The sequence below is a fragment of the Mesoplodon mirus genome (genome assembly GCF_964341445.2).
Source record: "Mesoplodon mirus genome assembly, chromosome: 1".
Taxonomy (NCBI): domain Eukaryota; kingdom Metazoa; phylum Chordata; class Mammalia; order Artiodactyla; family Ziphiidae; genus Mesoplodon; species Mesoplodon mirus.
Window position 1 is genome coordinate 75,583,630 of NC_138976.1, and position 26,300 is coordinate 75,609,929.

General features: G+C 44.9%; 1 protein-coding gene across 1 annotated transcript in view; it reads right to left on the reverse strand.

Annotated features, from left to right (window-relative positions):
- Positions 1-10,174: 10,174 nt before the first annotated feature.
- DOCK8 (dedicator of cytokinesis 8) overlaps positions 10,175-26,300 on the reverse strand; it is a 224,152-nt gene continuing 208,026 nt past the window's right edge. Inside the window, exons 45-48 of the mRNA XM_082620022.1 lie at positions 25,221-25,364; positions 23,899-24,005; positions 13,805-13,975; positions 10,175-13,408 (exon numbers count right to left, since the gene is read on the reverse strand). Coding sequence (XP_082476148.1) covers positions 13,348-13,408; positions 13,805-13,975; positions 23,899-24,005; positions 25,221-25,364 — 483 coding nt within the window. The 3' untranslated portion in view covers positions 10,175-13,347. The remainder of the gene's footprint in view (positions 13,409-13,804; positions 13,976-23,898; positions 24,006-25,220; positions 25,365-26,300) is intronic.

Here is a 26,300-nt window from a genome sequence, read left to right on the forward strand (position 1 = left end):
CAGTTTTTGGAGACAGACCCAGGGGGCCACTCTTGGGGTCCAGGGCAGATGTGGCACCAACGTCCCCATCAGTGCACTCCAGGTTTATGACTCTGATCTTGCTGAGGTCAAACTTGGCAGCACAGTGGAGGCGACTGGTGTCTGATGACCCCAACGTGGGACAACTGGAGAAAGTTGCATCTTGGCATCCTCTGAATGCTGAAAGGCCCATGCTGTACTTTCATTCTCCTCCTTTGTATGTGTTGGCAGGGGCCATTTGTGTGACAGTCCCGTGGCTGAGTCTCATGAGGAGCAGGATACAGTTTCCCTGTCCTTTCAGGGCTCCTTTCCCTCAGTTTATCTACCACCCATGATCTCAGCCTTGAATGGAGAAGCCAGGATACACATGAGTCATTTTTTCTCCTCCAACCTCTGTCTTGTCTTCTGATAGCACTCTCTTAGTTTGGAAAGGTAAAACAACCCATCTTTTCTGTGCAGCAAGGACACCCCTTATGTCAAACCTCAGTTCTCTGTACCCTTGGCTTAGAGCTCAGGTCTGATCTTCTGACCTTTGATATGTTAATGGGAGTGATAGGAATTTATAAAATCCTTTTCTTTTTCTACAACCTCTGACTTCTAAAGACTAGAAGCTGAAATTTGAAAGTCAAAAGCTGGATGTGTACATTTTTTTTTTTTGCATTCCTGCTATAAAAATCTCAAACCTCCCCAAGGCACAGAGATAACACCAATTGATCAGGGGAAAAGTCATTCACAGAGTATAAAAGAGAATAATATATTTAAAATATATTATCCTTATTACATTTTTTCAGACTTTCCATGATGTCTTTTACCTTTTTACCTATCACCCAAACTCCCTGACAACCCCTGCCCAAATTGCAAAATGGAATAATACTAATTATTGTTTATTGAATGCTTAGTGTCAGCCAATAACCCTATAGCTGTTCATATCTCCACTGAAGAGATGAGAAATTGGGGCTTAGAAAGGTGGCTTGTACAACGTAACAGAGCCAATTTGCAGGAAAAAAACTTTAGAAAATACATTTCTATCTTTTTTGCTTTTGCTTACTTTGGCTCAAAAGTCAATCATTTATTCCAGTACGGCAAATGTAAAACTTAAAAAGACAAAAAAGAAAAAACATCTATTGAATAAGTTGGTCCTTAACACACTGCTTAGAAAATAGTAAGCTCTCAAAAGGAAGGCAACAGTTATTATTTATTAATATTATTTCTATTGATGTCCCAGGAGATGAGCATCTTAGTATATACAGATGAAAGTCCATCGTGGTCAAAAGGTTGGTACAATTTGATATTTCCACAGCTGAGCAAGAAAGTAGGTGAAGTACTTTGGGAAGGCAGAAGCTCCCGGTTGAGTTGGGAACATGCGGTTGGCCTTCTTTTCTTTTGGCTAGGAATCCGAGATACCTGGGCTCTTGCTCAAGCTTGGCCAACGATGTGGGGAGGCCACGGAAGGTCCTCTTTATGGTTTAGTTTCCTCATCCATAAAATGAGGGGTTTGGGGACTTCCCTGGTGGTCCAGTGGTAAAGAATTTGCCTTCCAACGCAGGGGATGCAGGTTTGACCCCTGGTCGGGGAACTAAGATCCCAAATACTGTGGGGCAAGTAAACCCGAGAGCGCCAACTACTGAGCCCACACGCCTTGACTAGAGAGCCCGTGTGCCGCAAACTACAGAGCCCACGTGCTCTGGAGCCCACATGCCACAACTACAGAACCCACGCGCTCAGGAGCCTGTGAGTCACAACTAGAGAGAAGCCCACACACTGCAATGAAGAGCCCGCATATTGCAACAAAGATCCAGCGTGCCACAACAGACCCGACACAGCCAAAAATAACAAAATAAAATAGAAAAGAAAAAAATTTAAAAAGAACAATAAATAAAATGAGGGGTTTGGAAATCATCAAATGGTTGCTGAGGTTTCTCCTAATATTAGGAATCCTGGGGAAATGACACCCTCAGAGTTGGGAAAGTCTAGACAGCCCCAGAGTGCTGCATTGTCACCCAAACACCAACGTCTCTCTACCTTTTGTCCTCTGATCTCTCCTGTGCTCAACCCCAGTTCAGCTGAGGAAGCTGAAGGAATGTGGCGATAGAGAGAGAAAGGGGGGAAGGGCAGCAAGGGGGACAACAAAATGCAGATGATGGAGAGTGTGGGCAAGACATAAAAATTACACACATACACTTTTAGAGAAAGGCCATGGGGGAAAAGGGAGGAGGAGTCAAAGAATGACCATTTACCTTCTTCTGCTCAGCAAATAAAACAACAGCTGAAATGTATGAAGCCCTCGTTCTAGGCCTGGCACCTTGTTGAATGTGTCACTTGGGTTATCTTATCTCATTGAGTCCTCACACATCTCATTTTCTAAACAGGTGAGAACTGAGGCTTACAAAGTTCATCAATTTGCCCCACATCTCTATCTTAGACCATTCAGGCTACTATACCAAAGTACCATAGACTGGGTAGCTTATAAACAACAGAGATCGGTTTCTTACAATTTGGAGGCTAGAAGTCTGCTATCAAGGTTCAGGACAGACTCTATTTGATGAGGACTCTCTTCCGGTTGCAGATTGCCTATTCTCACTGTATCCTCACACTATTGAAAGACAGCGAGAGAGCTCTCTGGGGCCCCTTTTATAAGGATACTAATCCCATTCGTGACAGCTTCACCCTCATGATCTAATCAGCTCCCAAATGCCCCACCTCTGAATATTATTACATTAGGGGTTAGGGTTTCAACATATGGGGACACAAACCTTCAGTCCACTGCAATCACTAATGAGTAAGAGGCAGGACTAGGAATTGAACCGCAGTGTCTTTCATTGTAGGGCTGTACTCATCAACACCAGCCCACACTGCTCTCCTCTGTGCTAGGGAATGTTGCTATGTCACTTAAGGCTGACTTAGCATTTAATCTTGATCTCATGGCTGACCTAGCATGATGAGTTCACCACCCAGAGGCAGACAGACAGTCAGGCACCTACCTACACACTCCCTCACCCCTTGATGACACTCAAGAAGGCTCAGCAAAGAAAATTCAAAACAGCGAATAATATAAATAGAAAGCCTTTTTTTTGTTAGATGCCATCGTATAGGGACAACTGTTTCAGCTTCTTAATTAACTCTGGCTTAACTGAATGTTGAAATTAACTCTTGTTCCTTCAGATGTAAGTTCATTGTCTGGACACTCATTCTCAGATGACCACAGATGCCTGAGGTTTGTTGGGGGATAATAAACATATAAATAAGTGGTGACTAGCCCTAGCTAACCACATCAAATTTTCTTAGTATCATCCCTATCAGAAAACTAGAGTAAGCCTCATTTTAGGGTACTTCTAAGCTCACCAAGGACCATAAAAATTACAGTAAAAGATAGAGCTGTGATGTGATAGTGTCTCATTAAGGGTCTTTCACATGTGATCACTTCCCTAACATTTCAACTGTGGGATTTGTGAGGAAACTTGGGGAAGTCTGCATTAGATCCCTACCCAAAGGTCTCTGAGGTCCATACACTTTCCCTGGATCTTTCTTTGTTTCATTGTAGGGATATTATACAGATCTTGGAACCATTCAGACTCAGGTTCCAATTCTGCCTCTGTCATTTACTGACTGTGAGGCAGGGGGACCAATCCCTTGCCCATGGAACTGCAGTAGCCTCTCCTGTCAACAGGAATCACAGCCCAGGTTATTTTATGGATCAGGTGAGCCAGCACACAAAACACACCAGCATAGGACCTGGAGCACAGCAGGTGTTCAGTCACTGTGAATTCTCTTTCTTCCTGTCTCAGTATGTATTACCGTATAACAAACCATCCTGAGGAAGTGGCCCTAAGGACTATGCATGCCTATTTGCCATGAGAGCTTTAGCTAACTTACTTGAATAACAGCCAGATATTTGCTATGGTTCAGCCATCAGGGTTGGGCTCACCTGGAGTCACTAATGCACTCCTGCATCCCCTCAGGAGGCTCAGTTGGTCTCAGATATCCAATATGGCTTCACTCCCATATCAGGCACCTTTGCTAGGATGGCTAGAACAGCTAGGACCTGGCCAGGGTCCTCTCTTTCCGCAAGGTCACTCCATCACAGTGGTCAGCAGGGCCAGCTTCATAGGATGCCACATGTGTAGTCACCCAGGGCCCCATACCCAGAAGGGCGCCTGCTTGGTTTAATGCTGTTACCACTGCCACTGCCTTGAAATTCTTAATACTTTTTAAATAAGAGACCCTGAATTTTCATTTTTACACTGGGTCCTGCAAATTATGTAGCCAGTACTTGTAGCCACATCTCTTTCCCCAAAGTCTCCCAGATCCAAGGGGGTGAAAGAAGAAGCTGGAAAGCTTCTTAAGACCTAGGCCAGGACTCACACAGTATCACTTCACTGCATTCCACGGGCCAAAGCAACTCACAAGGCCATGCTGATTCAAGGGGAGGAGGAGGAGGAAAGTCTCTGCGGCCATCCACCTCACCGCCGTTTCCTTCTTCCAGCATTCCCATGAGCAGTCAGGTCCTGACAGAGCTCGTTTGGTGCTAAGAGGCAGAAACCCACCTAAGCTTCCTCATAAAAAGAGGGCTTGACAGTAGAGTCAGAAATCTCCCAAAAAGAAGGGTAGCCACACTTTAGGAAAGTGGAAATGAGAGTTAGAAACTCAGAGCCTGAGGCTATGCCTTGCTTCTCAGGGATCACATTGGTTTCCTTGGTGAGTCAGCCATGATCTGGGGGGGGTGGGCAGCAGGAACCTGGTCACTCAGAAGAGACAACTGCCCCTTCCAGGGGCTGTAGGCTGGGTGGGCTCTCAACAAGGGGCTGTGGATAAGGTGGGCCATATAACCTGATGGGATGCTTGTCTTTATTTATCAACTATTTATGAAGGGCCAGTAATTATGAACAAGACCATGTCTGGGCCTATGGGGATATAATTTGGCCCTAGAGGACCAGCGCCCCTTCTTCTCAGTCACATAAAGGCATTTCTTGCTACCTCTTATTGAAGCAAAGGGAGGGGTGGGTGTGGGGATCCGATTTCTTTTTATTGTCCCTTGGGCCCAGGGAGTCAGTTCTGGTTCTTGCTGGACAGCTCACCTGACCTCAAATGGCAACGCCCACCTACAATGGAGGTTTAGGAGAATGCATTCTCTTACTAAAATGTCAACCAGCCTCACAGAACGGCTGAGTGATGAAGAACCAGAAACTGTGACTTTATCTGAGTCGACTCTGTTCCACTCCAGGAAAGATGGCCGACTTAGGCTCTCAGAAGGAGGGATTCCCACACTGAGAGCCCCACCTCTCTCACACGGCTCTCCTCAGTGTGCTCCCCGCCCCACCTCTCCCATTTCACCCCCTTACAGTTCCTTCCTTCACACCCTCATCCAGTGTACTCATCCCTTTCTCAGGAAACCCCACCTACTTCCCCATACATACTGCCCTTCCTTGTTCCTCTCTTGGTGTTTTCTTGTAAACGCCAACATTTACAGCCTCCGCTGGTGCTGGGGTTCTCCTATGCCCGGTTTCGTTGGCTCTGAAAGACAAGTTTCCATCTAGCGAGTGAAGGAGACATTGGGATCAGACCCCAGTGCAGTTTCCCACCCGTGACAGCTGTGGGAGCGATTTTTCATTCATTACCTAAAACACAAGCAACTTCAACCAAGTGAACTTTCATATTTCCCAGTGATGACACAATCTAGTTTTATTTGAAGAAATGATATTTTTCTCTATTAACCTTTGACTACCTCCTTGTTAGCAGTAAACTTGGCATGATTTAGTTGGAGAATTAAAATGTTCTGGTGTCTAGTCTACATGATAAGAATCACCACAAGAACTATGAACAGGTCTGTCTTAACTACCCAGGACGGCTAGTGTCTACTTGGATAAGAACTTCCTGATCATCAGTCTCTCCACTGATAAAAAAGGATAGCTCCTGGCCTCAAGGAACTTCCAATCAAGTGGAGCGGGCAGTCTTATACTCAGATAAAACCAAAGAGTGAGGGGCCGATGAGAGATAGGTGGGAAAGGGAGGAAAGCTTCAAGAAGCAAGCGTGAGGCGGGGATTAGCTTGCAGCTAGGTTCCAAGTGGGAGCTCAGGTGCAAAGGAGGGCGGGGACCCTTTCAAACTGCAGCCACAGCTGTGTGCACACAGATGACCCCACTGGAGTGGAGGTGTTCTCTCCGGGCAGGGACTGGGTCTTGTTTCCTCATCTGCAGGAAAGCCTGCCCGGCTTGCCCTCGCCACTGTGTGGGCTTGCCGTGAGATTCAGGGTTCAGGCAGGTGAAAACCAAGCCTGGGCACAGGTGGAGGTTCCTCTCAGGAGACTTTACTAGACACGCACCCCGGCTCCCCCACCCCCACCCCACTTCCTCTCACTCTTCACTCCAGATACATTTAGCAGCACCTTCTGGGTTCCTCCAGTTGGACGGAACCCAGGAAGGAGGTTTTAGCACTGTGCCTATTTCCCATGATATTACTTTACTTGCTTTCCACTTCGACTCCGTTATCAGGCAGCTTCACAATTCCTGAGAGGAATGGTCCCCGAGCCTCCCCGAATCCCTCCTTGACGCTGTGCAGCATCTCCCTTTCCCAACTTCCAGCTACTCACCGCCAGACTGAAGCACCTTTCCGCTCCTGACGCCAAAAAACAAACAAACAAACAAACAAACAAAAAACCCCACTCGATGCGCACACATGCGCATTAACCACACATGATCCACCCTCCCCCCGCCGTGGGGCGTGGGCGTGGCGGGTTACTTGATTTGTCTAAGCCGCTTTTAAATTGGGACGTTTGCTAGGGCGTCCTGTGCTCAGTTCTCGGTGGGTTAGGACCATTGAGTTTCCTAATCAATTTCTGGGCTCCACGCAATCCTTTTTAGAAACTTTTTGCTTGATTTGCATCTGGAGACATTCGCGTCCCGGCTGCAAAGCTGGAGCCGATGGAGTGGATGGAACAGGCAGACAGACCCTGGGCTTCTTAACGAGCAACGTCAGCTTAGTTATTCCAGATCCATCCTGGCTGCCAAGTCCTCTTTTTCTTCTTTCTTACTATAAGGGAAACTTGCCACTCAGTAGCTTTGTTTCAAGTGGAAGTCGGTGTGCTTTGATACCCTCCGGGAGCATTTACAGGCGGGGGACACAGGTGGGCTGTTGGAATCCGTGTATTTACCTTCTAGGGGAATGCACTGGAGACACGCTGCACTAGAGGAGAAGGGAAGCCAGGTCAGATTGGCTTTCCAGGTGCCCCTGTGTGCCCTCTCCGTTCCACCGATTCCCTTTCTTCTTCTACCCTGAAGGCCATTGCTTTTGGCCTTGGACAGACCATGGAAACTGACACTGCAAGTTGAATAGACCAGGCATTTATTTTCTGATAAATCAGGCCTCTGTCCTGCCTGCACCTTTGGCCTGCTTTTGATAAATGTTGCTGGCATTGAATACGACGTGTGGGGTTCTGGCTAAACTTTCTGGAGGTGTCAATGGTAAATAGTGTTTCCTTACATTTGGGGCAGCACTTTTCGAGTTTCCAAAACATGCTCCATGCAGTAATTGTCTCATTGGATTTCCTCAGCAGGTTGGGGGAAGATGGAGCAACTCATCCCTATTCTGCAGTGAAAAAACCTGAAGCTCAGAGAGGTAGAGTGACTTGGGCACAGTTGCAGGGCTAGAAAGTACAATAGAAGAATAAGAAACCAGGACTTCTGATCCTTGGTCTAGAAAGTTTTGGCAGTCACACAGTCTTTTTTGTTTGTTTGTTTTTTTAATCTTACTAATTACCCTGATAATCCTGTTGGATAACAACAATTTGTTCATCCATGTCATGTTCTCTTGTTGCATAAAGGAAATGATAAGGGACAGGAGCGCTGATTTCTCAGCTGTAACCTTTAGAGCTCTACCACCTTGCTTATCCTCCCTTATCCTGGATACCAGTGATTTGCCATCTTCCAAACGTGTGGGGAAAATAGTAAAGGTGAAAGCCATTTAGCTGCTAAGCTAATGCCACAAAGATCATCATCAGACCAGGAACTGGGTTGGACTCAGTAGCATCATTCCAGAGAGAGCACTGCTCCCCCAAGATGTGCTGCAGCATCAAGGCCTTGAGGATCAGGAACGTGGACAGCTCTCCAAACAGTTTTCAACCAAGGCTATGCTACATTTCCTTCAGTAATCCCATGGCAGAAAACATAGTGATCATCAGAGCTTTGGCTTTTTAATCAGGCTCTGTGATTCTTATTAAGGATAAGGGCTAGGGTGATTCAAGGGAAAACAGCAGAAAAGAGGGAAAAATCCTCTTAATTCTTGTCCATTCATAATAGGTAAAGTCAAGAGGGAACGGAAGGCCATTCCTCCGGGGCTAGTGACCTTAATTGTCTGTCCTCTGTTAGGTGCTTTTAGCCGAGAGATACAGAAGAGGAACAGTCTGACAGAAGTCATCACTGATGGCCACCTTCATTCAGTACTTCGGTCATTTACAAACACTCATTGAGTGCCCACTATGGCCCAGGCCCTGAGGATGCCATGATGAGAGACACAATTTTGATGCTTGACTTTTTCCACTCAAACCTATCATAACTTATTCTATTTCCCTGTTGCTCTCACTTTTCTCCCAGTGCCCGTCCCAGCTGAGTTCTGATTCCTGATCATTTGTGTCATTTTTGGCAAGACACTCCAGAGGATGTATTACTGGTACAGCAAAACCTCCCACTCCCATCTGTCCCAGTCCCCACTCTTTCAGGATAGGATAAGCCCTAAGTCCTCCTTCATGTAATGTATATCCCTTTCATCTCCCCTTCTAGGGAAGATGCTTCCAGGTCAATGGTTGTGAACATGATATGAAATAAACTGTAATCCTGATCTCCATAGAAGTTCCTTCTTCTGAATGCATTTACTTTTAGTGATGTTCTGCAGGGAGCCCCCATGTTACGCTTCTTTTTCCCTTTCTTCCTGGTTCCCTGGGGAACCACCGGCCCCTCTATCGCTAGCCCTGTGGTTTGAGTTGATATTCATCCTGCTTCTCCTTAGAGGGGAGAACCTTGTTTAGCCTGAGCCATTCCAATCAGAGTGAACCCAAAGAATTTGCCTGAGAATTCTGGAACACAGAATCTCTTTTCTTTGTGGAGCTTGGTGGTATGAAGTTGTGAGGCTCAGGATTGCCTCTGTCATGATGGATGAGCCTGGAATTTCCAGGAACCACTGTTAAAAGCCTGGGGGTGGAGCCAAACGAGAAAGCAGAAGAAAAATGGGCCCAGGACATGGTGGGTAGGCCCTGAATGCAGCTGGGTCTGAACCAATTCTACCTCTGGGTTAATCTGTTAAGTGAACCAATTAACTCCACTACCCCCTTTGAAAACACTAATTTGAGTTTGGTTTTCTGTTCCTTACAAAAAATTGCCAGCTAAGGACTCCCCTTAGGCTAAGGCTTCCCAAATGGTGTGCCATGGTGCACCTGTGAGCTTGCTTATAGATATTACTTGAGCTTGATGGCCCTAGCCTTTGGGAGGGACTCAGGGCAGCCAGAGTGCCAGGGCTGGTCATCTCTAGAAGCAAGTAACTTTGTCCATTTATCCCAGTGAGACAACAAATGCAAAATTTTAATGTGTCCCATTATGGTGATTTTAAAATGTGTTCAAAAATTCTTTAACACTCCTCCATTCCAAAGGTAGAGACTACTTCTCCTCTCCTTGAATGTGGACTGAACTTAGTGACTTGCTTCTGAAAAATAGAATATGGCAGACAAGAGAGAGTATGACTTCTGAGACTAGGTCATAAAAAGACACTGCCACTTTTGCCTTGCTTCTCTTGAACTGCTCATCAAAGGGGAAGTCAGCGAGCACTCATGCAGTAGGGGCTGAGGTCCACAAGCAGAAGAACTGAGGCCTCCCATCAATGACCAGCACCAACTTTCTAATGTTATGAATGAGCCACCTTGGAATAGAATCCTCCAGCTTCAGTCAAGCCTTCAGATGATGGCAGCTTTGGCCAATATCTTGATTGCAACCTCATGCAAGACCTTAAGTCAGACTGCCCAACTAGACTAATCCTAATCCACTGGAACTGGGTGAGATATTGTTTATTGTTGTGTTAAGCTAATGAGTTTGGGGGCTATTTGTTATGCCTCAGTAGATAACATTTATACCCAGAATGTGAAAAAGGTTAGGAAACACTGTGGACATACCCAGCATTCCGGAATATAATAGAACCTTTAGTTTTAGTTTTTTTTTTTTTTTAAATGATACTTAGTCAATAGCAGCTTTACAACATTTGAGATAACAAGCATTTAAAAATACATTCAAAGCAAAACAAAAGCTCCCTGTGTTTGCAAACATACTTGCAAACCACAATTACCAGTGACAGCTCTAAAAGTTTTTTGTTTTACAACTAATCTATTGTCATGGAAAGGACTTCTTACTGAATAGAATTATGGAGTTTAAGACAATGTGTGGCATGACAAACCCAAACAGGTCTATGCAGTATATGCATGTTTCACTTTCATGAGATTCTTAAGAGCTGGTGACAGTTGCACCCTTGACCTTGCTAAAGGAAAAGAGGCAAGAAGCTAATCAGAAGATTTCTCCCATAAACTTTCATTGAAGAGTTTTCCAAAGTAAAATCAAGAGGCCTACCATGGCACAGAGGTTTCTCCAATCTTCAGGATTCAAAAGGCCTCGTGTGCTTTACTCTTAGCAATGTTTGAAATGCTTCTTTCTTAACCCCATATTTAGGATACATAATCAGAGGACCAATGCTCAAGTTCTTTGTTTATGCCGTTACTTATGTAAGTGCAGCAATGCCTCCACTTCATTTATAACTGTTACGTAAAGAAGAACTAAACTATCTGGAATTGAGAAAAGAGCCAGGGTTAGCCTAGAAAGAGTATGAGCTTAAACCAGTGTTGACCAGTCCACACTTGCCAACTCCACCAGCTTCACTTCTAGGTAAGCCCATGGGCTCTCAGTCAGAATTCTGTCTTTCTTACTCTAGACAGTATTCTTCCTACATTGGTTATCTATAGTCTGAGCCCACAGATCAGAGGCATCACGTTATAAAAGTTGGAAGCTTCTAGAATTGTACCATCCAATACAGTAGCCATTAGCCACATGTGGCTATTGAACACCTGAAATGTGACTGGACTTAATTGAGATTAAGTGTAAAATCTCTAAATATAAAACACATACATACAGATTTTGAAGACATAGTATGAAAAAAAGAATGTAAAATACCTCATTAATACTTTTTCATATTAATTACATGTTGAATTGATAATATTTTGTACATATTGGGTTAAATGAAATGTGTTATTAAAATTACTGTCACCTGTTTTTTTTCCCAATTTTTTTTTTAATGTGCCTACTAGAAAATTTAAAATGACATATGTGGCTTGTACTATATTTCTACTGCACAGTGCTGGTCTAGAAGCAGGCCTACTCACACTCATTCATTCATTTAATTATTCAGCTTATGCTTATTAAATGTCTTCTGTGTGTTGAGTTCTGGGCTAGGGGACAGAAATGCAACAGTGGACACAGCCCTTGCACTTGTGAAGCAAGTGGTACCCACTGCGGTATAAGAGAGACTGAAATCAAAAGTGACAACACATATCTAAAAGCAGGGGACATTTAATCCGGAATATTTTAGGTCATAGGATTGTTAGGGCTTTTAGAGTTAAAAGCCAGGCCTACATTACTTACCACCTAAGGCTTATTGTTTGAAGGCAAAATATAATAGGTGTTGATAATAATGGCCACCCTGGAGTCACTCAGGAAAGGTTACCTTCCGCAGCGCCTGTTCTAGTCTGCTGTGTATTATGGCTACAGCCATACAGACGCTCTTCCTCACTAAACTAAGAGGCTTTGGAGGGCAGTGACACTGTTGTTTGACCTTGGTCTCACCCAGTGTCTCCCACACAGAAGATACTTAAAAACACATGGAATTAAAATATGTCATGCGTACTCATTTAAGAAAACAAACATATCATATACTTTAGAAAGAGTTCTGCCCCAAATGCCTAAAAAACAAAAAGTTTGCCCCTTAAACTAGGAAGCTTTAGTAATTTAAAAACAAAACAAAACAGTCCTCTTTCAGAATATAAATTCATGCATACCTGATGGTGTAAGCAAAAAGTTCTGGAATATCCAAATTGAATTCTCTCTCATGACCGCCAAGATTAAATATTATATACGAGGAGTGACCCTGGATAGCACTGTTTGACCAAGGCCATGATCATGCATGCATCTTTCTTCTTCTCTGAAATGCTTTACAAAAGTCATGAGTTGTCGAAATAAAAAACACGAGTTGCAAAGGGAAACACTTTGCTTGCAATTCTTATTACATTTTTAGTACCAGTCAAGGTAATCAGTCATATTAAAAAATATATAATTTAATTCTCAAATAATAACTTTGTTCATCTTTCTCCTAAAGTACACTGTCCAAAGAATCCTGAATATATTCTTTAGTTGATGTACACATGCCGGCGGACAGCACAATGTTCAGAAATGAAAGTAGAAATATTATCCTTTTATAAAAATAAACTTGGTCCCAGAGAGGATGAGAAAAAAGAGTGAGCAAGAGCGAGCGTAAGAAAAAATGCAAAGCTTTAGAGGAGAATTGTTTCAATTTAAGTAACTGCAGCATCTGCAACTTGGGGCGGGTCATTCAGAGTACCGTTATCTCCTACCTCAGTGCTTCGAGTGTGCTCCTCTATAAATGCATGTTAAATTAACCACCTAACAGAACAATAAAGCAAAAATAACTATACAACAATTAGTCCACCGTTACCAAAAGGGTAACAAGTTCACAAATAATTAATTGATCCCCACATTTCCAGCCTTCATGATCTTCTGATTTCTAGTAAGGCCTCCCCTCACAGTTTTATTGGAAATGTTTTGTACTCCAGCAAGGTCACCCTCCTTTCCCATAAAGAGGGGAGGAGAGAAGTTCACTCTGAATAGGTTGGTGGACAGCTTGTCCATTTTCCCTTGGGCAATTTGGGTTTATCTAAATTCAGGTTAAATTCAAATACAGGCGGGAGGAAGTCATCAGTTCCTGACCACTCAGCAGGAGATGCTGTTTATGCTTTGTTTTGCACAATTATGTGAAAAAAACATAGCTTAATAAATACACAGGCACCCCTGATTAACCATCCTCCACCACCTCCATCCCCCAAATGCCCCAGATCTGCTCAGACCCCATTTAGGTGTAATTCCCATGGTCACTTGGATCCCAAAGCTTCCAGACTGCTGTCTGGTCAGGGAGCATGTGGCATGTCCTGTGTGGCAAATGTCCTGTTTTAAGTTCCAGCGGGTCCTTCTCCAGGGTCACAGGGCCTCCAGTCTTCATGCGTGAAGATAGCTTTTCTTAGCTGCCCTGTGACAACTGGGTTTCACATTTCCTGAAACTAGATCTGTGGAAGGAGTCTCTGAAATTAAGGAGGGAGAGAGAACAGAAGTAAGAAACATCAGTTAGCCTTTTAAAGAGGAAAATCACTCACTAGAAAAGCACATCAATCATGGAGAACTCAGTAAAGTAAGTAAATATGGGAAAGTGCGGCCATGCCTTCATGCTGTGCCGGAAGAAATACAGGCAGTAATTCGGCCCTGGGAAGACGCCTGGCAGAAGGCCGCATGGAGGGGCCCCGGAGAGGTCAAGGAGAAGGCACAGGGGGAGCAGGATGCAAGCAGAGCAGATCACGCTTGGGTGGCTTCTCTGATTCCAGGGCCCGCTCCCACACCCAGAGGTTCTGCAGTTCTGATTGCTGGGCCTCAAGCGCTATCCTTTATCCTCTGGGAAGAGGCCTCCCCTGCCCTCTTCTTACCTCTTATGACTGTCAACTCTGAATATCGGCTTGTAGAGTTCTGGAATTTTCCGCTCTATCATTGGCCTGAGGTTCTCTCTCAGCTTGTTATAGTTCTTTTTGAGTTCCAGCTGGTACTCCCTCTGGTCTGCCGTGATGAGACGCTTGTTTTTCTCCACGGCTTCACCGCATCTGAGATGCAAATATCAGGGTGGGGAGAAAATGAGGTTGCGTTTCATACAAGTTTGAAGTGCTTACAAATTTTATATATATATATATATATATATATATATATTTTGTGTGTGTGTGTGGTACGCGGGCCTCTCACTGTTGCGGCCTCTCCCGTTGCGGAGCACAGGCTCCGGACACGCAGGCTCAGCGGCCATGGCTCACGGGCCCAGCCACTCCGCGGCATGTGGGATCTTCCCGGACCGGGGCACGAACCCATTCCCCACCAGGGAAGCCCACAAATTTTATATATTTAACTCATTTAATCTTTACAAAAATTTATGAGGTCAGCTATTATCACCATCACACCTCAGGTGAAGAAACTAAGGCACGGAAAGCTTAAGTAACTCGCTTCATGTCACAAAGTCAATAAGCTGCAAAGCCAGCTCCAGTCTGTCTCCCATGCAGTATGGTATGTACTAAAGAAGAAAACCATGTTATTCAAACATGATGAAGTCTTGCCTTTTATTTTATACTGTTCTACCCAAGGGAAGTTACAAATCAACGAATCTTGAAATGACAACCTAATGGCTGAAACTTAGCTGACGTACAATGATTAGTAATGATTCTGTTTTCCTTCAGATGAATAGGATTCCCATGATCAACATGGTTTAAACTGTTTTCTTAATAGTGATGCTAGATTTGGATTGTGTTATGGGGATACCCAGGCCTTGCTACCAAATCCTCCCTATTACCACTAAACACATGTAGCTATGGGGCAGGGGAAAGCTACCTGGCCTAGGCAACATTAAACCTACGGCCATAGCTTCATGATGGAATCAGCCTGCTGTAGAAGAACGGCTTGATTTAATTCACCCTGGAAGCCAATAGCACGCCCTTAACTGGATTTTCACCTATCTTTTAAGTTTGACATTAATTGAAGCAAACTGTAGGATACCAAAGGTTACATATCAAGATTTCAGGGAAGAGGTAGGAAGGGGAGGTATATAGCCTTTGAATCCTGAGAAATCTACATCACCCCTTATTATTTTTTTATTGCCTCTTAACTAACAGTTATGAGCTACCACAATGTGTAAAATGAAATCAGTTTCTTCAAGGAGACTTCAAGGACCAGTTCTGTAACACTGGCAGACAAGAGACCTGCAGGAGTGAACTGCTAACTTGGGGATGGCTACTCTGCAAACTTTGGAAGAAGCAACTATACTCTCTGTGATCTTTGTTATCAGAAGACATAATAGCTGTAGATATATATAGTGTTTTTGTTTTTTTTTTAGTATAGTTTTTAGTGCTTGTTATCACTGGTGGATTTGTTTTTTGGTTTGGTTGCTCTCGTTCTTTCTTTTTTTTATTACTTTAAAAAATTTTTAATTTTTATATAGTGTTTTAAAAAGACAAATATATTAATAGGTGGATCGAATTTTTATAACTTTATATTTTAACAAATTTTATACCTTATAAAATTGTTTCATAGACATTTTCTGTATTTCTTCCTTCCATTTAGATTATATTCTCTAGATTTTCTTATTAAAGCTAAAATAACTTCCACTATGTTAATTTAAATCCATAAACTAAAGAGAGCCATGCATTATGTTTCCCTCCTAGAGAAGAGCCATATCTCTTGGGAAATGTATACAGGATCATATAACTACATTGCAAATCATTTTTTTAAATGGTCCTATCTGTAACATTTTCATTAGGTCCACAAACAGCTGAACTGTGCAACTTTCACTCAGTGACACCACCATTCCAGACAGCCCCCTCCTTTGCTGCTCCCTTTGTTGATAAGTTCACTGAACACAAGCATTTTCTTAAAGCCAGTGTGCTGGGATTTTTCAGCAGGGTCCTACAGAAACCAGACTGATGGGGACTAGAAAGGGCAGGAAGTTGTGCTTCCAGAACATGGTTCCTGGTTTTGCTGGGGGTAACTTTCATAGTCCTCTATCTAAGGTGTCTTTTCTACAGAGAGGGTGGTCATGCAGCCCTCACCCTCTGCATCTCTTTTTTTTTTTTTTTTTTTTCGGTACGCGGGCCTCTCACTCTTGTGGCCTCTCCTGTTGTGGAGCACAGGCTCCGGACGCGCAGGCTCAGAGGCCATGGCTCACAGGCCCAGCCGCTCTGCGGCATGTGGGATCTTCCCGGACCGGGGCACGAGCCTGTGTCCCCTGCATCGGCAGGTGGACTCTCAACCACTGCGCCACCAGGGAATCCCCCCGCTGCATCTCTTGCCCTCCCTTCTCTGTGATGCTCCTTCAGCACAGCTCAAATATCAGTCCCTCAGTATGGCCAAAAAATTGCTAGTTGCTTCATCAACAACCATTCCCTCTCTTGCTTAGTAGCAGAACTCCAGGTGGTATACCCACCTGGAAAATTACATTCCCTAGCCTCCCTTATAAATAGGGATGGCTGATGAGCTATAAGATGAAGTCACTAGGAAAGCTCTTTAAAGGGGTAGCCTTTTGCTCTCTCCTCATTTCTATTCCTGATACCTGCCTAGGATGTGGTTGTGATGGCCAGAGCCTTAGCAGCCATTCTGTGACTATGAGGATGGCTATACTATAACCAGGATAGCAGAGCAAAAGAATGGAAAGAGCCAGGGTCTCTGATGACTTTATGTGACCACCACACAGCTCTGGGATGCCTATCTCTGATCTTGTTTCATATGAGAGAAAAATAATTTTCTATCTTATTTAGCCACTCTTGATTCCATTCTGTTACTGGCAACTGAATGTACTTCCTAGAGAGAACAGGCTCTGGAGCTGGAGTGTTCACCTCTGAATCCTGCTTTGCTACTTATTGGCTTTGTGACATTAGGCAAGTTACTTAAGCTTTCCATGCCTTAGTTTCTTCACCTGTGACATGATGGTGAAAATAGACTACCTCATAAATTTTTGTAAAGATTATATGAATTAAATACATAAAATGCTTAGAATAGTACTGGTACATAGCTAAAGCCTAGAACACTTATTGTTATTATTATTATTGTTACTATTCCTGATAGACCCAGTCTGAGTGCAGAAACTATTTCTTCTATATAAGAATGATGATGGGATGTCAGAGATTTTATATTCCAGTTCCTTTGTTTTTCATAGTTGATGAAACTAAGATGCAAAGAGATGAAGTGCCCTGTCCAGAGTCATACACCTTTGGGAACAGCAAAGGTGGATGTAAATCCAGGATCCTGTTGCTCCCAGGCTGATGTCTCATCAGCCCCACTGTGTGTTATGGTACAAACCTTACAGAGGCACACAAGTCATGGGCAGACAATGTCTATATTTAAATCAGATTGTCTCTTTCCTACGTAAATCAATCTGGTTTCTATTTGCCCCATAATGTTATATTCATCAATCACTTCATATGTGCCAAGTCCTGTTCTAAGCTCTCTGAATTGACTCTTTTGATACTAACTTTGAGAGGTAGTTACTATTTTATCCCCATTTTACAGTTGGAGAAACTAAGGTTGGGTAACTAGTCCAAGGTCACACAGCTAGTTAAGGCAGAGTAGATATTATTTATTTATTTACTTATTGTTTTATCTTTGGCTGCGTTGGGTCTTCGTTGCTGCACACAGGCTCTGTCTAGTTGCAGCGAGTGGGGGCTACTCTTTGTTGCGGTACGCGGGCTTCTCATTGTGGTGGCTTCCCTTGCTGCGGAGCACAGGCTCTAGGCGCACGGGCTTCAGTAGTTGTGGCACGCGGGCTCAGTTGCTCTGTGGCATGTGGGATCTTCCCGGACGAGGGATCAAACCCATGTCCCCTGCAGTGGCAGGCTGACTCCTAACTACTGTGCCACCAGGGAAGTCCCAGAGTGAATATGTGAAGCCAGGCAACTGGGCCCGAGAGCCCACACTCATAACCCCACACCACAAATGCTGCCTAGGAAAGACCCTGACCCTTCCAGCTAGAGTCCAGGCATATGGCCTTGGTCTCAAGTTGGGACTATTCTCTTCCGAGCCCCAGTTTGTAGTATTCTGCCTTTCTCATCTTCTTCCTGGTAACACTGTAGCAAGTCTCCAGCTAAGGTCCAGTAAAAAAACACAGCTGGGGCTTCCCTGGTGGCACAGTGGTTGAGAGTCCGCCTGCCGATGCAGGGGACACGGGTTCATGCCCCGGTCCGGGAAGATCCCACATGCCGCGGAGTGGCTGGGCCCGTGAGCCATGGCCGCTGACCCTGCGCGTCCGGAGCCCGTGCTCCGCAACGGGAGAGACCACAACAGTGAGAGGCCTGCGCACCGCAAAAAAAAAAAACCCAAACACAGCTGCCGGAGTGAGAGGAGAAATACCGGAGAAACTGAGGGATTGGCTCCCCAACCCCTCCCGTGACTGGAGTGATATATGTGGTCCAGGCCCTTTAAGTTGAGGAAGGATTATCTGGGGGCAGGGCACCAGAGGAACATCTGGCCTTTCCACAGGAAGGGCTGCAGTGGATGTGAGGGTCCCCTGGTCAGAGCCACCTCGGCTGGCACCTCCAGCGCTGTCCCCTGCATTTCCTCCCTCCCAGCCCGACCTCTACCAAGCCCCAGATCCCAAGGGCAGCCGGTCTCAGGTCTCAGTGGAAGGCTAGTCTAATTCCCGGTTCTGCCACTTACTTGCTGTGTGACCTTGGGCTAATCATGGTCTCCTTCAACCACACTTTCTTCATCTATAAAGTGGGTTTATGAGGATGAAATGGTGTCGGGCGTGTGAGGACCTGGCCAAGCGGCTGCAGGAGGAGTGCTGTGCAAGCGGCGTGGCCTGCCTCTCCTGGAGCGAAGTGGGAGAGACAGCCCACCAGGGGCACTGTCCGGGGTGCCCCGCTGCTGCCGGTAGGGAAGCGCCTGAGGCCGAAGGAGCAGGGCACCACGGGGGCAGGGAGCGCACCCCAGGGTAGACAGCAGCAGCCACGGATGGATCCTCCGGCTGTCCCCCTGAGCCCCCTCTACTTCCCTTGGCTGGGCGGCCCCAGAGGGGCCGGTGTGGCTGCCTGCCTCGGGGAAGTCACAGTGGCCCTACTTCCTCCTCCTAAGGGGGCGAGATTGGGACTATGGGCTTGGGAAGGTGTCTGACACCTGGAAGCAGGTTCTGAGGACCTGCTGAACACCCCAGAAGCCAGCGGGGGGTTCCGATGATCGCACACTATTCTCGAATTCACAGTCAGCCCGGACACCCTCCCACGCAGTGCCCTGGCCCTGAAGTGAGAGCACCGTCAAGCCCTGAGGACCGAGACCTTGTTCAAGAGAACCAGGGGTGGAGATGCGCTAAGAGAGGAGGACAGGATAGCACTGTAACTGAAATGGATTTCTTCTCTCGAGAATGGTTGCAGAAGGGCTGGGAGGGGGAAGCCACGTGCAAGTGTGTGTGTGTGTGTGTGTGTGTGTGTGTGCTGCTCCACTTGGCTCTCAGTTTGCCACCCAGCCTCCTAGGCCCACTAAGACAGGTGTCTGTGACCTGGAAAAGGGACAGAAGTCCTTCATATGTCCCTGCTATGGACCTGCCCCCGAGCAACCTCTCGTAATGTTTCAGGCTTGGTTTTCCCACCAAATACTCAGATCTCTTTTCACCTACTGCTTCTGTTTCCACCCACACTACACACAGTTGGTTTTCCTTTGGCCACTTGGGCAAATTCCCTCTCCTTCCTCTTCACAGACCTTAACTCCCGTTAACACTCTTTGACCATCTATGCGGTGGAACTCTACTGATATATCTGAAACTATGTCAACCTGGGCCTGGTGCCATTGAGTCCTGCTCTCTTTTCTTTAAATATAAAAATGAATTTAAAAATCACTTAGTCTTTATAGGAATGAGAAAGTTCACATGTTATGGACTGAAGGTTTGTGTCCCCCCCAAAATTCACATGCGACCTCCATGTGATGGGATTTGGAGGTGGGGCCTTTAGGAAGAATGAAGGTTTAAATTAGGCCATGAGAGTGGGACCCACATGATGGGATTAGTGCCCTTGTAGAAAGAGACCAGAGAGCTGCTTCTTCATCTCTCTACCATGTGAAGATACAGTGAGAAGGTGGCCATTTACAAGCCAGAAAGAGGGTTCTCCCTAGGAACTGAATCTGCTGGCACTTTAAGCTTGGACTTCCCAGACTCCAGCACTGCGAGAAATAAATGTCTGTTATTCAGCTACTCAGTCTGTGGTATTTTGCTATAGTGGCCTAAGCTGACTAAGACAGAAATATAAGAGGAAAATTTAAAACCACAGACTGGCACAGATTGCAGTGTTTAAAATGGTCTGGGTGCTCTGGGCAGCAGAGGAGGGACACAGTATGTTGTACCTCTCTTGGCTTCTGAAACCCTGAGATGTTTCAGAAGGGGATCCAGGCCCCAACTTGGCAACCATCTGAAAAGCCGCAGGACTGGCTGGATCAGGTGTCAGGTGCAGCAGGTCAGCCTGTCAGGTTCTTTATGGCTTCATCCAGGCCCACTACAGCTGAGTCAGACAGGCCACTGCCCAGTGGCAGAACCCAGCTACAGTGTACCCAGCAAGCGTACATTTCCATTATCAGCAATCAGCCTTGGAAGGCTCACTTATGTTCACCTTGGAAACCTGGGCTTATCGACCTACAGCCCAATTCTGCTGAGAAGCTGGAGCTCACTCAAGGCAAAACCGGGAATGGTTTCACCCCCAAACATTTTCCACTCCTGCATCATCTCTGCTGATAGCAGGTTCCGGGGAGAAAACACACGGGTGCAAACAACTTGACCAAACAATTCCTCTATTCATTACAAAGCTGTGACTTGCTGATTGGACTTGAGAAGCAATTAAGCAATGGAGGAAAGGAAGGTTTCCTCACCTACTACTTGTACTGAGGGTATAAGTTACAGATCATCACATTTACTCTTGTAAATATACAGTTTGATTAGTTTCAGTAGATTAATACAGTTATGCAACCTTCACCACAATCTCACCCACTACTTTTGATGCACGTGAAATGAAGTGGAATGAAAGTCACTGTACTTTGACTTTGACAATGAAGTAGTGAGCAGAAGTATTGTTTTGCCTGTAGCCTTGTCTCATGTGTACTGGAACTGCATCTTTGCACACAGGTAGCAGGGTGCCTGGCACAAAGTATGGGCTCAATAAGTGTCTGCTGAATGAATGCACTGGCATCTATAGTTGTTCAAAGGTGTTAATAGTAATGGCACATTTCCTCCTGTGAAGGGAGGAAAGAGGAGGAAAAAGGGTGAGTGACAGTAGGCAGGACCTGACACGTGAAGCCCTCGGGGACGGGGCAGGGAGGAGAAAATGTGAGATAGCGGCAATCAAGCAACCTCTACAGCTTTGCAGCCTCTGCTCAAAGATCGGTCCCATCCGGCAGCTTCAGCAGCACCTGGGAGCTTGTTAGAAATGCAGAGTCTCAGGCCCACCCCAGAACTACTGAATCAGAATCTGCATTTTGACAAGATCCCCAGGTCATTTGTTTTGCACAGTGAAGTTTGAGAAGCACTGACAGATATTCTTGTGGCATTCCTAGAACAGGGCGGCAGCCCACCCAGCAGGGGGAAGGTAGGACTACAGACTAGTTTCCCATAGGAATCATTGGAAAGGTTGGAGAACAACGTCGTAAACAGTGAATTTGATTTTGGAAATCCAACATTTCTGCAAGCCATCTGGAGAGAAAGATAACTTCCCCATCAAAAGTCTAACAATACATGACTTTGTTAAAGGATCATCCCTAAGAAAATCCATTTCCTTTTGTTATCTTGCCTGAGACTAGTTTTACTCAGCTCTGGTTTTCTTTGCAGTCACTTGTCCTGGGGCTGGAAGCTAATTAGAGAATGTATGTTCGTTTTTGGTTTTTTTTTTGCGGTACGCAGGCCTCTCACTGTTGTGGCCTCTCCCGTTGCGGAGCACAGGCTCCGGACGTGCAGGCTCAGCGGCCATGGCTCACGGGCCCAGCCGCTCCGCGGCATGTGGGATCTTCCCGGACCGGGGCACGAACCCGCGTCCCCTGCATAGGCAGGCGGACTCTCAACCACTGCGCCACCAGGGAAGCCCTCGTTAGGGATTTTATAAGGACATTTTAACTAAAATATCACTTCTCTTAGCAAGCTTCCTTTTACATCTATATTCTATTCAGAGCCCCGCTTGTCAATAGTGCTGTCTCCCCAGGCTCCCCTCCCTGTGCTGGCATGCCCACAGAAGGCACTGCTCTTGCCAACTCAGAGGAGCCCAGACGTATCAAGGACACCCCTGCCTCTGTGTCTTGTGCTCCTGTTGGTCCCTTTACCAGTAATGCCTCCGCCTTCCCGCTGCCCCCTTCCTACCACCTACATACTCAAGACAAGGTTTAAGTGATGTTTTCCCATAAAGCTTTCCCTAGCCACTCCAGACTGCAACTGACCGTTCCTTCCTGAACTCTTAGCCCTATATTTTGTGTACTCTCCACAGTTCTTAGGACATGCTGCATTGCTTTGTTATTTAGCCAGGTAAAAGTCCTGTTGTCAGGAGCAGAGGAATACCCAGATCCTGTATTCCTACAGCTAATATCATACCTGGGTCCTAGTGTGTGCTCATTAAACACTTCACAGGTCCTTGCAGAGGTCCAGAGAGGTCCGGGCCGCTGCCACCTTCATGGGCCTTTCACAATAACTTCATTTTATATGAAGATACATGGAAAGTAAATTGATCTTTAAAAATTCCCCCAATATTTTTCTAGCCTTTTGTTTTATGAAAATGCACTCTTTACTGAAGAATATCTAGATTTTGCATAATGTCAAAATTGTTATAAAATACAGGAAACAATTCAAATACAAAACATTAATAAATATAATTTCTGTCTGTGCATGTGTATGTATGTGCATATGTATAGTGTGCACGCACACATACACACAGACACACACACACACATACCCCTATTACTAAGCAGCTGAGATTCACTGCAGGACCAAGAATGTCTCCTTTATACGTAGCAAATTTACATACGTCTCACCAAAGCCTGTGAAGGAGGAGAACCTCACCTGACACTAGCATTATGGTGAGTTTTCACTGAATTTAGCAAACTTTAACTTTTAGCCTCCTTTATCCCCATCTGCCAAGTAAAGATATTCCTATACTGTATATGCTGCTCTAAGATTCTGGGTGAAAAGAAATATTAGTACATGTATTTCTGATGTCCTTCTCTCTTATGGGTGAGGTGCCATCCACATCCTTCATAATCATTCCTTTTAGGGCCACAGGAGTCCCAGTATACCTGTCTGCATTGCAGCAACTTGCAAGACCTTGTGCCAAGATTCACTTCCTATCCAGCCTGAACAGGCTGCTCTTGGAGCCGCTCTACTGCAGAATTCAGGAGCAGAGATGACGCTTGTCTGCCAGTGGGAATTGCCATAGAGATGACTGATACCTTTGTAAAAGTCTAGTTTTAGAATCTCGCCTCTATCTCTCAATTTGAGGCAGTGTCTTATACATTTATAAAAATAAGTTATTGTATGATATGGGAAATTACAAAGCCTGCCAATGCCAAGAAACTCTCAGGCTCTAATTCATCAGTGGAATATCAGCACATTGAAGGAAGTATGCGCTACTTGGATTCAGAAGACCTGGTCTGAACTCAACTCTGCTACTAACTTGCTGTGTGACCTTAAGTAAAATCATTTCCCATCTCTGAACGTTCATTTCCTCTTTTGTAAACTGAAGATTTATTTTACAGTGTGAGATGATAAATATGAAAGCACCATACAGTCTGTTAGTTACTAGTGCAAGTGGGGTTGCTCTATGCAGGCTTCTCAAACTTGAGCGTGCGTTCGAATCCCCTGGAGGACTTGTTAAAACATAGGTTGCTGGGTCCCACCTCTGGAGGGTCTTACTCAGTAGGTCTGATTGGTATCTGAGAATTTTCCTATCTAGCAAATTTCTCAAGTGATGCTGACGCTGTTCGCCTGGGGACCACACTTTGAAAACCACCGCTCTACTGAAATCCCAGCCATTTCCCCTCTTACCGCATTATGAATTCTTTAAAGCATAATCTCAACTTGTTGTGATGTCGATAGAGTTTTGGGTCAGCTGGAATTTCAGCCAAAAATACTTGGGCTACTTCCAGGGGTCCCTGATGGGAAAAGTGAAAAACATTACTGATGTTGGAAAGAAAGTGAAATTACTTGGGAGGAAATGTTGGGAGTGAGGTCGTAGTTTGAACATTTAATTTTGTTAGTTTGACCAAAACAAAATATCAAGAAAGGTCTTGAACTTCTCATGAAAATGCTGATTCCTTAGGAGGAGTTTGCAGTTTTAGGAGAATATTCAAAAGTATAAATGTATTTCCTTAATCAAATACTACTAATTACAGATTTTCCTTCATATAGAAAGGTAATATACTACATCAAAGGGTATGTGATTAGAGATTGTCTTGATCCAGCCATTCATATTCATTTGTCTAGTTGCCCTAGTGGCAAGCACCATTTTGCGTAATTGCTGGCTTGAGTCAGAGATATGCATAGTACATGTGTAATCTATGGTTGTGGGCTTATAAAGTCTTCCATTTTCATTAAAAGATTGGGACTTACAAAAGCAAAAGCTTCCTAATATTTTCTGATCATGGAAATGTAACAAATACTATTTCTGTCCCCTTGATATTATGTGGACAGAGAATTTTTGCTGGGGAGTCCAGTTGTGCCGAATGAGGAAAGGGTCACGGCACTCATTGAGTTTTTGCATGTGGAGGTGTGCAGATCTAGTTCTGAAATTAAGGAAGCACACTGGACAGAGAACTAAGCTAGTATGCCCTCCATCTGAGGCCGGATTAGTTCCATGCTGAGATCGGAGTTAGAATTCTAACGGATCTGAGAAGATCCAGTCTGTTTTGAAGTGGCCCAAGAAGCCGGTTCCAGGTCATTCCTGTTTAGCAACGCTCCTGGCATACTGGTTTCATCTGGTGACTGACCCAGGGGTTCAATGTCCTAGACCCTTTCCCTTCTCTCCTACAGGCCTTCTCAGATTTATCTCAAGCCTTGCAACAACTCTGCCTAAATTGGGCATGACTAAGCACTCCATCTGGATCATATTGCCAGGACTGGCCCCAACTTCTCCAAAAAATGGTACTCCTTAGACACGGTCCACTCATCTCTAGGATTTCTTGTCTACCTTGGGTTGTTACAGAAGGGAAGGGAAGGGACCTCCTCAAGTGTTCAGTGTAAGTTTAGGAACATCATTTGTATGTTGATCAGACTCCTCATCGACCTCAAGAAAGGAGGGTGCAGACATATAGTAACACAAATCAAAATAACAAGAACCAGAGGAGTTGCCACCAGATGGTTTTGCTTACCTGATTGACAGTAGCTCCGACGGAGCCTTGCAGCACCATCTGAAGCATCTTGGCATCAGGGGGCTCCTGGTTAATGGCCACTGCTAACTGCAGGGTCTTCTTCTTCATATCTTCAATGGCAACTTCAATTGGGGTCAAAACAAACTGAACATAAGACATAAATGTAGGAAAGTCACTGTCAGGTCTTATAAGCCATGGACAAACCTGGAGCTATGACAAAGAGGACACCTGGGTTTGAAGCAGCAGCTAAGAAGGCTTTCAGAGAAATTTAGAATCATCAGGACAGGTTAAGAGGAAGGAAGAGCCTAACATTTCTTGAGTACTTATTATGTTCCAGGAACTTGACATGCATTTATGATTTACTTCTTCAAACAACTTCCTGTTCTCTCCACCTTGCAATCAAAGAGGTATTTGTAAGGTTAAGTAAGTGACACAGGTCCTAGGGGGGAGGTCAGATTTTGACCACAATAATGTCTACATTCAAAATCCATGTTTTTTTCTACACTGTTAGGTTTCCTTTCCTGTTGTTGAAGAAGTTACTTGACTTATAATTGGGAAAGCTATTAGAAGCACAGCATTCAAGATTTTCTTCTCCACCATAACACAAGATTTTGGCATCATGTGTGCCTTTTCTAACTCACCCTGAAGGTGAATTCTTAGTAAAGAGAATTCTCTTAAGGGTCAATCTGCTAGTTGCTAAGTTCTGTTGGCTTGGAGTATGACCTTTTCTGAATTTTATTGATGGAGTCATGTCCCCTCCAAATTCAAGTATTTAATTCCTAAACCCCAGTACCTCGGAATGTGACTTTATTTGAGACAGGGTCTTTATAGAGGTAACCAAGTTCAAAGGAGGTCATTAGGATGGGCCCTCATCCAATATGACCTATATGTCCCTACAAGAAGAGGAAAAATCTGGACATAGGGACATGCACAGAGGGAAGATGATGTGAAGAAACCCAGGGAGAAGGCAGCCATCTACAAGCCAAGGAAAGAGGCCCGGAATAGATCCTTCTCTCACGTCTTTCAGAAGGAACCAACCCTGCCAACACCTTGATTTTTGACTTCTGGCCTCTGGAACTA